Source organism: Rutidosis leptorrhynchoides, unplaced genomic scaffold, assembly GCF_046630445.1.
Source record: "Rutidosis leptorrhynchoides isolate AG116_Rl617_1_P2 unplaced genomic scaffold, CSIRO_AGI_Rlap_v1 contig623, whole genome shotgun sequence".
Classification (NCBI taxonomy): domain Eukaryota; kingdom Viridiplantae; phylum Streptophyta; class Magnoliopsida; order Asterales; family Asteraceae; genus Rutidosis; species Rutidosis leptorrhynchoides.
The window spans coordinates 1-15,658 of NW_027266844.1; the positions used below are offsets into that span (position 1 = coordinate 1).

At 37.8% G+C, this 15,658-nt stretch overlaps 5 protein-coding genes across 5 annotated transcripts; 3 read left to right on the forward strand and 2 right to left on the reverse strand.

Moving 5' to 3' along the window:
* Positions 1–844: 844 nt before the first annotated feature.
* On the forward strand, positions 845–2,960 carry LOC139884928 (uncharacterized). The gene is made up of 3 exons (XM_071868895.1): positions 845–1,812; positions 1,886–2,209; positions 2,291–2,960. Exons 1-3 carry the CDS (start codon positions 845–847, stop codon positions 2,958–2,960), a joined length of 1,962 nt encoding a protein of 653 aa, XP_071724996.1.
* Positions 2,961–2,967: 7 nt separating this feature from the next.
* LOC139884922 (serine/threonine-protein phosphatase 7 long form homolog) lies at positions 2,968–5,437 on the reverse strand. The gene is made up of 6 exons (XM_071868890.1): positions 5,289–5,437; positions 4,894–5,050; positions 3,796–4,661; positions 3,623–3,710; positions 3,089–3,526; positions 2,968–2,991 (listed from the first exon to the last, which is right to left on the reverse strand). The coding sequence occupies exons 1-6, from the start codon at positions 5,435–5,437 to the stop codon at positions 2,968–2,970; spliced, it is 1,722 nt and encodes a 573-aa protein (XP_071724991.1).
* A 679-nt stretch (positions 5,438–6,116) lies between these two features.
* On the forward strand, positions 6,117–6,581 carry LOC139884923 (wound-induced protein 1-like). Its single transcript, XM_071868891.1, has one exon. The coding sequence runs from the start codon at positions 6,117–6,119 to the stop codon at positions 6,579–6,581; it is 465 nt and encodes a 154-aa protein (XP_071724992.1).
* A 383-nt stretch (positions 6,582–6,964) lies between these two features.
* Positions 6,965–9,601, forward strand: LOC139884924 (cation/H(+) antiporter 15-like). The gene is made up of 3 exons (XM_071868892.1): positions 6,965–7,201; positions 7,308–8,312; positions 8,420–9,601. The coding sequence occupies exons 1-3, from the start codon at positions 6,965–6,967 to the stop codon at positions 9,599–9,601; spliced, it is 2,424 nt and encodes an 807-aa protein (XP_071724993.1).
* A 2,399-nt stretch (positions 9,602–12,000) lies between these two features.
* LOC139884926 (uncharacterized) lies at positions 12,001–12,426 on the reverse strand. Its single transcript, XM_071868893.1, has one exon. The coding sequence runs from the start codon at positions 12,424–12,426 to the stop codon at positions 12,001–12,003; it is 426 nt and encodes a 141-aa protein (XP_071724994.1).
* Between the last annotated feature and the right edge of the window lie 3,232 nt (positions 12,427–15,658).

The window sequence follows — 15,658 nt, forward strand, 5'->3', positions numbered from 1 at the left end:
CTCATATTGGTTTCTATAAGTCTGGCCATTAACCTAAAGTTTGTTTCTTGACCAATGGATATTATCTTCAGTTCAGAATGATGTGTTCTGTAGCATCACATTAATACTCCTCCCGTCCCTAATTAACTGTCGCTTTTTTTTAAAATAATGAGATACTCTTTCCGTATTTAATTGCATAGGAAAAACGACAGTTAATTAGTATCACATTCTTGATAAAATTGAACTCTGTTCAGTTCATTTATTTTTACACAACTAGAAAGAAAATGGGTGATTTTACTGTTGGCTGCAAAAACTTGAAAGCCATGGTTATCTGACGGGCAAGGCACTGTTGTGTAACGGAGCCGTTAAACGTGAACAGCGTTTACTACGCCCGGGTTTGGGAAACCCGGGTCTCTTAATCCTGATTAATTAAGGCTAAACCCGGGAATGCCAAAACCGGGTCTGCCTAGTCCCGGGAATAACAAACCCGGGTACCGTGTGTCCGGTTTTCTCATTCACGGATCCGGGTTTGCCATTCCCGGGACTAGGCAGATCCGGTTTTGGCATTCCTGGCTCAATTTATTCCGTGAATCCCATTCCCGGGACACTTTTCCTATATAACCCACCCCGCAGCTCATACATTTTCACAATCTATCTCATCTTTTTCTCAAAATCTCTTAATATCAAAATTTAGTGTTTCCTTTTCGTATTAATTTTTATTTTTTTATTAAATATGTCTTCATATTTAAATTTATATTGGAAGAGTTCTATACAATATGTCGATGGCAAGATCGTTGTATGCAGCGTTCCCGACGCAACGTATAAGCTCGAAGATAGGTTTAGTTATGATGATTTTTCCAAGATAATGTGTGTTTTTGCCGGAATTGAAAGAGAGGCGGTGGAATTGAGGCTAATCTACGTATACGCCGTTGATAATGGTGATAACCGTTGTATCGTCATTAATGATGATTCCACATTGTCATTGATGTATGAACATCAATCTTGGAGTCGGGACTTGTTCATAAGTCACCTCCCGATTCATAATTCGGGTGGAACATCCAGTCCCAATGCTGGGGGGGAGTCGAGTAGTAGGCCTCGCGGACGGCGGGGATACGGGCCCTCCGACGAGGATTACATTGTTCCTCGCGTCGCGGATTATCACGTCTTCAGCATTATGGATGGACCTGATGAGATAACAAACCGCCGAATGCCTGCTTGTCCAGATTTATACAATGGTGACCCTAGCACCATAAAGCTGGGAACACATTTTTCGAACAAGGAAGAACTTCAGGGTGCGATAGCCATTTGGTCAACTAGGCGTGGAGCAGAGCATCGCACTACGTTATCAGATAGGACGAGATGGGCGGCGGAATGTATAAATCGTCCGAACAGACGTACTAACGCACCGTTCAATGGTACTGTATGTAACTGGAGGATCCGTGCTTCTTATAAGGTAGAATATCGTACTTGGCAAATTACAGTGTGGTGCGACGGGCATAATTGCGACGGTACAAACAACGAACGGGATGACCGTAATATATCGCAGAATCATGTTGCCTACGTCATAACTTCGAAGATTCGCGAACGCCCAAATTACCCAATCAAATCCATCATCGATGATTGCGAAGCAGTATTCGGCTGTAGAATTGGCCGGAAAAAAGCTTGGGACGGCAAGCGGGTTGCTCTGAATAAGGTATACGGAGATTGGGAAACGAATTTTCGTCAACTGCCCAGCTACATGCGTGTTTTAGAACAGTGCAATGACGGGACGAAAGTCCAGTGGAAGTTTAAGAAAGAAGACGGTGTCGTAAATAGCCGAAGGAAGATTTTCAGGTACGAACTATGTTCACTGTACGTGGTATATGTCTGGGAAATAGATTTTTATGCTTTATGTTAATTTTTTCAGATACGTATTTTGGCATTTCGGTGCCACCAAACGGACATTTGAGCACAGTCACCCTGTGATTACCGTCGACGCAACGCATCTTAAAGGGGCGTACAAGGGTAAGGCGATCGTCGCGCTGGTGAAGACTGCTAACCAAAGAGTCGTGCCAGTCGCATATGCCGTAATAGACGAAGAGTCGACCCACAGCTGGTACTGGTTCTTGAAATATTTAAAAATATACGTTTTGCAAGAATCGTTTACTTGCATAATCTCCGATCGTCATTCTGGCATCCTCTCTGCTATCGTTAAGATGGATACAAAATTTCCGAACTGGGGAGTTCACAGGTAACGATGACATCCCAAACATTTCACATGCAATTTTTTATACGTATCAGTCCATCAATTTAAAACATTTCACATGCACAGGTACTGCATGGAGCACGTTCGTGCCAATATGATTGCAAGCGTCCCGAAGAAGAAAGGGTTATATGGGTTATGTTGGGCCGTTTCAACGGCTTTGGATCAGGAACAATATACGAAGGCTTGGACAGATTTAATACAAACGAGTCCTCAAGCAGCTTCATACCTTCAACGTATTCCCTTTGAGAAATGGACAATGTTTCATGACGGATTCTACCGATGGGGCATCACTACCTCAAACGACGCAGAGAGTTACAATAACGTTCTCAGAGGAGATCGATTCTTGCCAATAAGGGCGTTAGTTCAGGCGACTCACGCAAAAGCGATGGCCATTTTTACGGACGAGATTGCAAAAATCAATAGGTTTAGATATCCTCTTGCAGAGAAACCGTTCCGGACATTCCAAGATAACAAAATGAGGGCCAGGCGGTACGATGTATCCTTATATCCAAACTGTCCCGACCGTATGTTCCGTGTGGTATCTCCGTCGTTGCGCATGGGAGTTCGGGGCAAAAAACACACTGTACATTTCGACATGGGTTCTTGCACATGTTTACAGTGGGACACTTACAGGATTCCTTGCTCTCACGCAATGGCCGTTGGTAAGGCACTTGGCGTTCGTCGTTTAGACCTAGTTCACAGTTGCCACACGTGGGACTTGGCGTTCGTCGTTTAGACCTAGTTCACAGTTGCCTCAACTCTACGCTCTGCAATTTCAAAACAATAAATTTACAACACGATTCGAGCTGATGCAGTAGAGGAAGAAGAACGTGATTTAAAAAATTTAAAGTATTAAGTACGTACCAGGGCGTGCAACGCATCGGTCTGGCCGTGGTAACCTGCAGGTGGAGGCTGATGACCAGGATCCTGTACGAACTTCACCGTCTTCGCCAAATACCATGGCATATAATCGACGTCCGTCGTCGGCTCATCTGTGGTGATACCCCAAACCAAACTACGGGCTCGAGCTTCCCACTGCTCTACGTAATCTGCATGGTGTCGCGCCCAATTCTTCGGGTGACCTGACCGCATCTGTCTGTGCAATCTCTCTAAGTCGGCCGACTGAAGGGGCGCGGGAGGAATGAACTGGGTGCAACCAAACTGTCGCATAACCCTATCGGGGTAGTGAGCCTCGACGACGTAATAGAAGTGAAGGGCTGTCCTGGACCTCCAAATGTTCACACCCTGACGACATCCATCCGGTAGAGACGCCATGTGCTGAGAGTATGGCGTCCACTCGAACTGTATGGAAATGACCAAATTATTTGTTAGAAATATATTAAACTTATTTCATTAGTCTATAATTGTAAGGTACATGTGAATTATAAGACTACATACCTGGGACGGAGTCATCAAGGAGAGCTGATCCCTATATGCGAGGAGGACATGACTGGTAACCGTGGTCCTGGACAACGGTCTACTCCACCTGCGTTTGAACATGTTTAATGTCAAAATCGTTGTTATAAATAATCTACTAACTAAGTATACAACATATACAGATGCGAACTTACCGTGCGGCGAAGGGGGCGCCCTGTGGCTCCACATACCCTGGACCAAATCTCGGTTTAACCTTCCGTATCCTGGACCATGCCCACGACTGCACAAGCAGACCGCAAATGTTCGCGGAAGTCTCTCCTGAGCGAGATGCGTGGCACAAAGCGCGATATGTATAAGCCAGAACCGCGCTGCCCCAACTCAAAGAAGCGCAACGCTTCGGATCCTCCAGCAGCTGCAGCAGGAATAGATCAATCTTGTTCTGGCTCTTATCCGGGAAAAAGCAGCCAGCCAACAAGATCGCGACATGACATCGCGCCCTCTGTAGGGCCTCCTCCTCTGAAATCTGTACGCGTCTCCTGTGGCGGATCAGGTGGTCCTTAATGCTCGAAAGTCTAATCGTGGTCCTACTATCCCTCTCCGGAACAAACCCCAAAAGCCTCTCAAGGTAGCCGGGCATGTCGCCGTCGCTGGGATACGACTCTCTGCCAGTAACAGCGTCACCATCGGTACGTAGACCCAGTAAAACCTCAACATCCTCCAGCGTGATGGTGGCCTCGCCGATGCATAGATGGAAACTGTGAGTTTCCGGCCTCCAACGCTCCGCAAGTGCGGTCAGGAGATGATGGTCATACTCCATATAACCGATCGTCGAAACTAAACCGAAACCCATCTCCTCTATATATCGGATCACCCGAGGTATGCGGTAGATCTCTTCCCTCATAGTCTTCCAAAAAAATGCATCCGCACGCCGTATAAATAGCGGCCTCTCGCACTGCTCGTCGGATGCATAGATATGCAGAGATCTATGCTGCGGCTGGTACCATAGTAGATCATCTTCCCTAGGTCCCTGGGGCATCCATGAAGATCTCTCAGCCATAATCTGCGAAAATTTAAAATTGACAATTAATTACGATTAATGAACAGATACGAAACAGAAAATTCCAACATATTCTTCAATTAATTTTTAATAATTATTTAAAATGGATATACATACTACGTATATATTACAACTAATTAAATTGATAATTAGGTATATTTTTAAACATCAAACTCTTAACATTTGAAATTAATTACGTACTGCAAAATTAAATGTTTAAATCGAACCGATAAACCGAACCGATAAACAAAACCGACAAACCGAACCGATAAACCGAACCCATAAATCGAACCAAAAAACCGAACCCAAAAATATCGGATCGATTTTTCGGACCGATAAACCGAACCCACACAGATCGAACCGAAAATTCTACCCGATAAATCAAATCGAACCTGCTGTATAAACCAAACCACAAGACCATTACAATTACGACATATATACAATAACAAAAATTGCAACAATTACGTCACGAAACTGTAATCCGAACAAATTTAACCATCAAAATCAGCAACAACCAAACAACACACAAATCTAATCCTACAAATTTTTCTACATCACCCAATTTTGACAAAAATAATAACCAAATTAACAATATAAGTTAAATTTGGTCGAAATTTAAAAAAAAATTACCTCGATATAAGTATATCTCCGTGTAGTGATGAAATCGCCGGAATATATGAGAAACTCGCCGGATTGCGTGGTGAAATCGCCGGATTTTTGAGAGAGAAAGAACTTTGTTGCGACGGAGAAGAAGGAAGAAAGGGATCCCGATCTGGCATATAAAGACTACGCCCGGGAATGACAAACCCGGGTATAGTAGTCTACGTCCGGGAATGGCATACCCGGGTCAAGGGGTGCACGCATGTTCGCCACGTGTCACGCTCCCTTGTACCCGGGAATGGGAAACCCGGTTTTAGTTAATTACGTAATTAGCGTTTTGTCCCCGGGAATGGCAATCCCGGGAGACGTATATTTGTCTACCTCCGGCCATTTTTGCATTATTCCGTCCACGTTTTGAAAACGTATACTACCTTTATAATTTCCCGGTTATCTGACTGGTAATCCCTCTCTCCTTTCATGTCCATGATACTATTTGCTCCATACATTACAAATTTACAATACAAGTTTCGTTTATTGATAGTCAAAATAAGTTGTTCACCATATCAAAAACTAATTAATCCCAATTAGTTCATTCATCCATTCATTCATTCTCTAAGAGTCAAATACATAATTAAGTTGACCATTCAACAACTGATAAGCTAAAACCAACAAAGAAAATAGTGGGATTAAAAAGCAAGGGTAATATTATTAGTATAATATTATAATTAGTGCATTTGCTCACTTGAGGAAAACCCCAAATTCCTCCCTATAAAAATATCAGCCCCTAATTCACACATTCTGCAGTCTAACAAATTAAGAATATTTATTCTAGAAGCATTATTGACTACAAAATAGAATATGATTTTGAAGAATAACAACCATGTTCAAGACGAGGAAGAAAGGAATGAAAAGGTCGTGAGAGATCTTTACGAAGCATTGATATCAAAAGACGTGGAAATGGCGCAAAGGTTATTAGCTAGAGACCTTGAATGGTGGTTCCATGGGCCTCCGATGCACCAAAGATATTTGATGGCATTACTCACCAGCGGAAATGATGATGATTGCTTTGTCTTCGTCCCTGAGATCCAATCGATAGCTTCCTTCGGTTCGCTGGTTATCGTTGAAGGGTTTGAGAAACAGCATTCTGTTTGGTGGGTGCATGCATGGACAGTGGACGAGAATGGGATCATAACTGGAATCAAAGAATATCTCAATACTTCTGTCACCGTCACTCAACTAATGACTAATAAATATTGCCATAGTGTTTGGCAGAGTATGCTCTCTGATAACAATTCTGTACCTGGCCTTGTTTTAGCACTCTAGCTGCCTAAAATAAATACTACTTGCTAGATAATAGTAGCAAATAAATACTACTCAAGAGATTGTAATTTGATATGTAAAAGAAAAAACAAGAATGTTGTTTCAGATATGTTGAATTGAATGTCTACTCAAGAGAGCATCTTCAACAGTATTGACTGAATTAACTAATTAGTACCAAAAGAGTCATGTATTTAGAGACGGAGGGAATAATAATTACTCACAAATATGTATTTTTTGAGAGGTCATTAGTAGCTTGTGTGGGGGAGAACCTCTTAAAAAGGATGCATTTTTATATGCAAACCCCGCATGTTGCTCCTGTCCATTTAGCACTCATGACAAATTTCCTAAAACTAATTCCTCTGTTTGTTTTTCAATTGCGATTAAAAATGGGACTACTTGACAAGAACATAACAGAGGTGGCCGGAGTGGTGGCTCAAAATCCGATGTTGGTTTGTGTAAAAAGCTCTAACAAGAAATTTGCCGGCGTGTTTTACGGCGACACTCCGTTCGCGTATTCGACTCCCGTTCTTCTCATGCAGCTCTCCGTCGCCGCTTTCTTCACCGCCGTCGTACAACGAATCCTCACCCCACTCGGAGAAACTGCATTCATTTCTCAAATGTTGGTTAGCCTCCTTCCTTAAATTCCTTTTTATTTACTTGAAATTAATAAATAATAATAATTTACATTTATTTGTTCATTAATTTATGTGGCTTGTATATATATATTAGGTGGGTATTGCCATGGGACCATCGTTTTTGGGAACTTATGCAGTTTCATTCATACGCACCCTATACCCAGGATTCAGTATCTATGTGAATGAAACATTTGCTCTGTTTGGTTGCATGCTTTACATGTTCTTAGTTGGAGTAAGGATGGATTTGGGTATGGTTAAGAGGTCAGGAAAGAAGGCAGCGGTGATTGGTGTTAGTAGTTTCTTTGTACCTTTGATGATTAATACCATCTTGTCAGTCTTTGTTGTCAACATTGAGAGTTTGGATCCAGCACATCGTAAGTCGGTGCCATTCATCGCTGCATTCCAATCTCTTAGCTCATTCCACGTCATCGCGTGTCTCCTGGCCGATTTAAAGCTCCTAAATTCTGAACTGGGACGTTTAGCTTCGTGTGCGTCAATGATCAGTGGGATTTGCTCTTGGATTTGGATTATCATTACCTTCGCAGCACAACAAAGTCTAATGGCAAGGGACCGGTCTTTCGTTTGGATGGTGTTGTGTGTTTTCGCGTTGGTGTTTCTCATAGTATGCGTTTTGAGGCCGATCCTGTTATGTATTATCAGACACATACCTGAAAGCAGAGCCGTGAAAGAGGGGCATATGTATTCGATATTCCTCATGATACTATTCACTTCGTTGATCAGCGAAGTTATCGGACAGCACTTTATGTTTGGTCCAATGGTTCTAGGAATGGCGTTGCCCGATGGACCTCCGCTAGGATCCGCTCTTGTTGATAAGCTGGAACTGTATATTTCATCCATTCTTCTGCCAAGTTACTTTGTATTCAGTGGTTCTAAGCTGAATATATCTCTCATACCTTGGAGAACATTTGGGGTCGTAGAGTTCTTGTCTTTGAGTGGCTTTGTCGGGAAACTGTTAGGAGCCATGGTGCCTGCTCTGTACAGCAACATGCCTGTCGTTGATGCTTTCTCATTAGGCCTCATAATGAGTGCTCAAGGCATCGCCGATGTCCTAGTTTTACAGCAATCCACGCTCCTAAGAGTAAACTCCATCTCCTCTCTATATATATTCAATTCAATTATATATCCTAATTCCTTTTTAGGTGGGATAAGTAATTACTTACATGATGATTTTTCCTTATTGTGTAGCTAGTGGATCGACAGTCATTCACCAGTATGTTGGTATCAATGGTTTTGTTAACTGGAATCATCACCCCTATAATCAAGATCCTGTACAAGCCATCAAAACGCTACATGTCTCAAAGGAGGAGGACAATCCAACATGCCGATACTGATTCAGAGCTGAGGATATTAGCCTGCATTCACCATCAGGACAATACTCCTTCTATCATAGAACTTCTAAGAATATCGAATCCGACACCGAGAAACCCCATTTGCTTCTACGTCCTTCACCTTATGGAGCTCGTAGGCCGTTCAGCACCTTTGCTTATATTCCATCGACCGGACAAAAGGCAATCCTTAATCTACTCCTCGGAAACTGATCACATCATCAATGCATTCAGGTCGTTCGAGCAAGAAAATCCCGGCAGCGTCCTCGTCAACTTGCTCACCGCTGTTTCGCCTTATGCCTCGATGCACGACGAAATCTGTATGCTTGCGGCGGATAAGAGGGTGTCCCTCGTCATCGTCCCGTTCCACGAGCATTGGACGCTTCATGGAACAGAAGATCAGTTGCCTCGGCAAGTGAGGTCAGTTAACATCAACGTTCTAAGGATGGCTCCGTGCTCTGTCGGGATATTGGTTGACCGTGGCACGTTGACTGGCTATAAGCCTACGACTCTGTATAGCATTGTTATAGTTTTCATCAGCGGTCCTGACGATAGAGAGGCATTAGCATACGCTATGCGGATGGGTGAACATCTTGATGTAGCTCTCACCATGGTCAGAATCGTCGAGCCAGTCAGATCGCATGAAAGTAGTGAAGAATTGGAGCTCGATGACGAGAGCATCAACGATTTCAGAATCGCTAATGTTGGAAAAAGGCATCACGCGTACAGAGAGGAAGTGGCGGTCGACAGTGTAGAGATGGTGAGCGTTCTTAGGTCACTCCGAACTGGTTACGACTTGATCTTCGTGGGAAGGCGACACAGGAGCTCGTCTCCGTTGTTCACTGGACTGACTGAGTGGAGTGAATTTCCGGAGCTGGGGCATATCGGAGACATGTTAGCTTCGTCGGATCTGAAATGTCAAATATCAGTGTTAGTGGTACAACAACAATTAATGTTTGGTGCTGATAATATAAATCCTTTCTTTGACGATCCAATAGCTATAGACATGTCGCGTAACAATTCTAAAGTCTTTCCAAACTAGTATGTATATATATATTATTTGTAAATACTATTCATTGATTAATCACTTTTGAAGGTTAACAAGGATATGTATATTAGCTAGCACTTGAGAAATATAGCTTTTGAAATAGGCTTACATGTATGTAATAATATGTATACGTAGGTTTTTCAATATATATATTTCTAGCTCGCACTTTTACATTTTATAAGTTCGTTATTAGTTTGCATATTAAACTTTAAGATTGTTTTCTTTTTAATAAAAATAACCAACGATAACAATGCGAATTGTTGGAACCAACATATGCTGTCTCATTCATAACAATCTAATTACTCGTCACTTTTCTTAATAATAGATAATAGAGATATTATAAGGAAAATTGATAAGTATGGGACGGAAATAGTATGAGTTTAATTACTACATCTCAAAATACATGATGTTTTGATTAATGTTGCATTGTGTAATTAATATGATATAATACGATACTTTTGGAAAAAAAATTGATTAAGCTCTCCTAAATTAAACAAAACATCATGCATAACTTAAGAAATATTTTTTTTGACAAAAATATCCTCATTAAATCTTCTTAATTATATCATGTCACATTAATATTATGTATTTTGAGACGAATGGAGTAGTTTATAATCACATTCAACTGCTCAAGTGGTAGACTCATAATTAATTTTAGTGTTCTACAGTTGATGTCAGGGATTAAATTGACTGGGATTAGGAGTATAGGGTTTAAACTGTTAAAATAAAAAGATGAGCAGAATTCGAGCTCTCAGTAATCGGCACCAAATAGCGTAGCTCAAATTCTGCCTTACTTTTAGATCTTTGTAATAGTTTGGTCCCTCGACTCTGAAAATGGACCATCTTAATCCGTATCTTGAAATATAATTTTGTTGACGTTCTATCACAAATGCTCACTGGGAATTTGCTTTTAAGACGGGTAGGATACATTAAATGCTTTCCACTACATAATTAAGCAAATTCTTAGATGTAAACTTCCTAACACGTCATTATTTAATTGATACGTGTACAATTTTAAAAAATTAACCGATCATTAAAAAAGAGGCATTTTAACATACACGCATGATAAAAGATGATTGGCATGCTTAATATGAGAAGTTCGGATTTTTGACTTTAACCACCATAAAAACTTCTACTGACCTGATTACGTAACACCAATACATTATTATTGTCTTAATTGCATTATGAAGTCTGATAAGAACAAACAACAGAGTGTTGAAGCTACATATTCTATCTTAAAAAAAATAAAATAATAAGAAGCTACGTGATACATGATGCACATGATAGTATACATAAAGTAGTGATTAGCTGCATAGATGATCAGTTATATATTACTCCCTCAGTCTTATGATACATAGAAATTTTACAAAATATATATATATATATTATTAAAATATCCTTATTAAATATAAACAATTATATCATATTTTAATAACATATAAGACAAATTAAGTTGATGGTGGTGGCCGGCCGGTCAACATGGGTCAACGGTCGGTCAACGTCCGTCAACAGACCGTCAACGCCGGTTGTGGTTGTCAATGGTGGTTGATGGTGGTGGTGTGTGTTTTGATTTGTGTATGTGAAAAAATGGATTTGGAGCTGTAAAAAAATGGATTTGATGTTGTGATTTGATAAGAGAAAAAAATAGATAAAAGTATAGAAATATCATGTATTTTGATTAAAAAAACAATCTCAAAACTACATGTATTATGATACGGAGAGAGTAATTTAATTAGTTTCAAAATGATGGTACGTGATATATACTCGATTTCAAAGTTGATGGTACGTGATACTTAATTAACATCGTAAATAACATTACAAATTAGCTGGACAAAATTAGATGGACAGAAAGTGATCATAATGAATAAATTATTGTACCTAAAAGTTAGCATATCAACCAGAGAATATTCATCTTGGTTATTCGGAAGAATTTTATAATATTAGTGGTAAAGAAATCTAGTTTTTAGGATGCAATTTTTTAAATTTTTTGGGATGAGGAAGGATTATATATCTACGTACTTATATATTGAAATCGCTATACAGATCGATCTCGAAATTTCACATGTAATGAATGAAATACTATATAACAATGAAACTAGAAAAACATTTTTTTTTTTGAATATGAAACCAGAAAAACATTAAACATGCATTATGAGATAATAAAAATCATTAGTAGAGAATCAATTTCCAATTAGAATTTACACTTTTGAGAGCTAAATGTATACGATTCGTTTGGTTTCTCTATTTTTCTAAAATCAAACGTAGTGATCTCAGAACTTAAAAAAAAATGCACGTAAAAATTTACATCTATTTTGAGATAGAAATAGTAATAAATAATAATTCTGGGCTTAATTATGAACTGAGATATCAAATATATATGATGCTTTAGCTTGCTAGTCTTCTGATATGCTCTCTAGGTGGGGCCGCCATACACCAACACTGTGATCCGGCCGGCCGGAGGATTTCTTTTTGGTGGTGGAAGTGGAACTGGTAGTAATTGAACATCTTTTGTTGAGTAGGGGCTTTTTGTTGGATGATATGGTTGCAGATTTGTTTTTGGGCAAGGAAGAGGAAGGGATCAAGAAATAGATGCTTCCTCTCTTGAGCTCGGAGTCGGGCGAGAGGATCATGATCTTCCGTACAACGCCTTGAGAGCAAGGCTTGCTTAGGACGTGATTGGGATTGGCTTCTAGGATCTCCCCCGCCGTCACCGGCCGCATCAACTCCTCTACGTTGCCGTTTAAGTGGACTATACGGATCATATCTAGAGCTCCGCACGGAAGGACGCATGCCAAACAGCATCTTAAACTATTTCTCATTTCAATCAAGCAATTTGAATCAGGCCGGACGGAACTCTATTCTCTTTCCGATCGATATATATCGCTTTTAGAACATACTTCACAAAATGTATGGATGTGATAGACTCTCTCTTAAATGTTATATAGCTAACGACCTCATATATAAAACAAACAAAACAAGTTATGCATTATTGATAATTTTTATAATAAAATGTAATTTGAATTGACCCATGGATTAGTTTTGCCATCAAACAATTGCCAACTGTAAGGATGGTTTTTGCAACATTTCCATAACATAGAGGATCAAAATGAATCCCACTTGATTAATTGGGGGAAGATTAGTTAATACTACTTCCGTCTCATGCAAATTTTTCAATACAATTTTATAATAAAAAAATTTGCATTTATTTTGAGACGGGAGTAATAGTTACTTACAATTGTTAAGTACAGTAAGTAAGTACCTCATTATCAATGGGCCGAACATGCCCTTTAAAAGTCTAGTCGGCGCGAACATAGGACGGACCAGACGATGAGAGAGGAAGAAATTAAAATAATTAAGCCAAAGTTTAGTATATCTAATTTAGGTACGAAGAGAAAGAAAATACAATATCTAGCGTGCTACATGTTTACTTATCATTTATACATCTATCTTAAATTAAATTATGTCTCAAATTAAATGTAAATTTATATATAAAAAATATATAAAAAATATATGTAAAAATTTATATTTTTGAAATAAAGATATTATTATTTTTTTCGAATAACTTATCATATACTATTAGTATTATGATTAGTTGGTTGGCGTGACAACTAATTAAAGATGCTAATTAAGATTTAAGTGTGCGCGAAATCGAATATATACGTCGAATTGAACTGCAAGTGTACAAGCGAAGCTTCGACGAATGGAAATGATAACTCCTGGATCATTGACAAATGCGTTTGTAGTGGTGATAGTAACGATTTAATTACACGTACTAACGTAGAACAATATTTTCTTCGTAATAACTAAGTTTCAGTACTCAACTAAACTGTTAGGTTCGCGTGTGGTTCAACGTTTCGTCCCTCAATCAGTAGGTCGGAGGTTCGATCTCCAATCTCTGCGAATGAAAAAAATTCGATGGCAATTCTCTACCGCTTCATGCTTCGTGCGTTGATAGTTTGAACGAGGCTCATGGCTGTCGACGGTGAGACTTAAAAAAACTAAACACGAAATAACTTGCAGTCTAACCTCGATTAATTAAGACTTGATAATTAATTATCTCGGCATATCTAATAATTGTCTTCGATCTCGAGTCGGGTCTAATATGGTAAATTAAATATTCACAAAACTTTTATAATTAAAATATTAAAAAAAATAGATTTATATATAGATTTCGTTTAACATATAAATTATAATTTACATAAATAAAAATATTTTATACATTACGTATAACTCATCTAAGAAATTTTTTAAAAATATGGTTATAAAATAAATTGTTCCTTTTTGAAACTAATGTCTTTTTGTATCCATCACGGATTTTCTTACCACACTTATAAAATTCGGTATAATTGTCTTCTATTATAAAAAAATGAAGAAGGTGATTGTTGCTTACAAGATATCTTTATGTAAAACCATCTCTAACTCGAGTGCTCGACACTATCATATTTGAGTTCATCTTTTATCATTTTTGAACATTTAATATAAAATAGACATTAAACCTTTTCGAACATTTAATATAAAATAGAAGAATACCTCCATATATTAATACATTTTTCATTTTCCACTATATTAATTTAAGGCCCATTTTTTTTTTCGATTCGTCTCGACTCGACTCACATTGACTCACTTTGATCCATCTCGATTCACTTTGTTTCAAAACATAACTTTAACTCATATCAATTAATCATAGTTCAATATATTATATTTTATATCATTAACTACTACTATACATTTTAAAAATATTATAATATATATTCAACCACACAGATCAATCATCCACTACCTATCTATACTACATTTTTTTATATTATTATAATATATATTTAACCATACCTCAACCATCCACTAACTCATCCAATCAACCAAAATCACACTCAATCATCTAAAATTATAATCTAACACAATCGAATCGAGATGAGTTGAAACGAAAAAAAGTTTGACTCTTGTGTTAATTTAGAAGAACACAAGCCATGGTCTCCATTCGTTGGACAAAAAATGTGTATTTTTAAAAAATAGATATGTATATCAATTGTACAATTAATGAAAATTTGTACTTTAAAAATAGATGTGTAAATTTGTATAAATAATGAATAATTTGTATTAAAAATATTTTATTTAAATAAAATATTATATTAAAAGAAAAATTAAATTAAATTATAGCATTTATATCCTTTAACTACGAAAATTTAATTAGTAATGTATAACAAAATAATTATAACTGTTTCCAGTTATTTCAAGAGTTATAATCCTACTGAAATCTATACCTATTTTACATCAAAAAATAAATAGAATAAAAAATTAGTAGACGCATGTCAAAATTCAATTCAAAAATAAAAATTTGTAATCGAAATAATTGAATTAGTTGTTTCTATTGTCTATAACAAGTCACAACTCTCGTCGGTGGGACGGAAAGTCCATACTTTAAAGAATAAATATGTAAATTTATCGTATAAATAAATTAATTTATATTAAAAAATATTTAAATTTATATAAAAATTTAGATTAAAAGGAAGATAGAATAAAGTTATACTACTGGTAGACTTTATAACTTCGCCGTTGTCGATCTCAAGCCTGTGATGAAAAAGGAGGAGGGTTGCGGTAGGTTGGCGGCCATCATAAAAATAGCCAAAAGTCCATGATATGAATCCTACAACTTATTCTTTGGACGTAACCTCAATTTTTTCACCCGACTCCACACGATGGAATTGAAGCTAATTGTTGTTGTTGTACTCGTAGAGTTTATTAATAAAAATGTTACAATCCTATTAGAATTGTAATGTAAAATTGCAAATGATACTTTTAATCAAATGATTTTTTTTGTTTGGGCAAATATTCTTTAAGGGAATCTAACAAAGCCATTTTGATCAGCCAAAAAATTAATCATATTTTAGTGACCAATTTCAATTTATCCTTACCCCTTAATGATATGATTATATGTGTTAATAAGGCTTTAGATAAATAACCCTATTACTAATTACAAATGCTTTTGTGTACTGGACATTTTGTTTATGAATATTAAGGCAATATGGGAAGCTAGCTCATACAGTGTAAATA

Excerpts from the sequence above, each read along its gene's own strand:
- LOC139884924 (XM_071868892.1), top strand. The coding sequence starts at position 6,965 with ATGGGACTACTTGACAAGAACATAACAGAGGTGGCCGGAGTGGTGGCT. Across the intron at positions 7,202-7,307 it reads CATTCATTTCTCAAATGTTG|GTGGGTATTGCCATGGGACC; the intron begins GTTAGCCTCCTT and ends TATATATATTAG. Across the intron at positions 8,313-8,419 it reads AGCAATCCACGCTCCTAAGA|CTAGTGGATCGACAGTCATT; the intron begins GTAAACTCCATC and ends CTTATTGTGTAG.
- LOC139884922 (XM_071868890.1), bottom strand. The coding sequence starts at position 5,437 with ATGCCAGATCGGGATCCCTTTCTTCCTTCTTCTCCGTCGCAACAAAGT. Across the intron at positions 4,662-4,893 it reads CGGTTTTGTTTATCGGTTCG|ATTATGGCTGAGAGATCTTC; the intron begins GTTTATCGGTTC and ends AAATTTTCGCAG. Across the intron at positions 3,711-3,795 it reads GGCGCCCCCTTCGCCGCACG|GTGGAGTAGACCGTTGTCCA; the intron begins GTAAGTTCGCAT and ends GTTCAAACGCAG.
- LOC139884926 (XM_071868893.1), bottom strand. The coding sequence starts at position 12,426 with ATGAGAAATAGTTTAAGATGCTGTTTGGCATGCGTCCTTCCGTGCGGA.
- LOC139884928 (XM_071868895.1), top strand. The coding sequence starts at position 845 with ATGTGTGTTTTTGCCGGAATTGAAAGAGAGGCGGTGGAATTGAGGCTA. Across the intron at positions 1,813-1,885 it reads AGCCGAAGGAAGATTTTCAG|ATACGTATTTTGGCATTTCG; the intron begins GTACGAACTATG and ends TAATTTTTTCAG. Across the intron at positions 2,210-2,290 it reads CCGAACTGGGGAGTTCACAG|GTACTGCATGGAGCACGTTC; the intron begins GTAACGATGACA and ends TCACATGCACAG.
- LOC139884923 (XM_071868891.1), top strand. The coding sequence starts at position 6,117 with ATGATTTTGAAGAATAACAACCATGTTCAAGACGAGGAAGAAAGGAAT.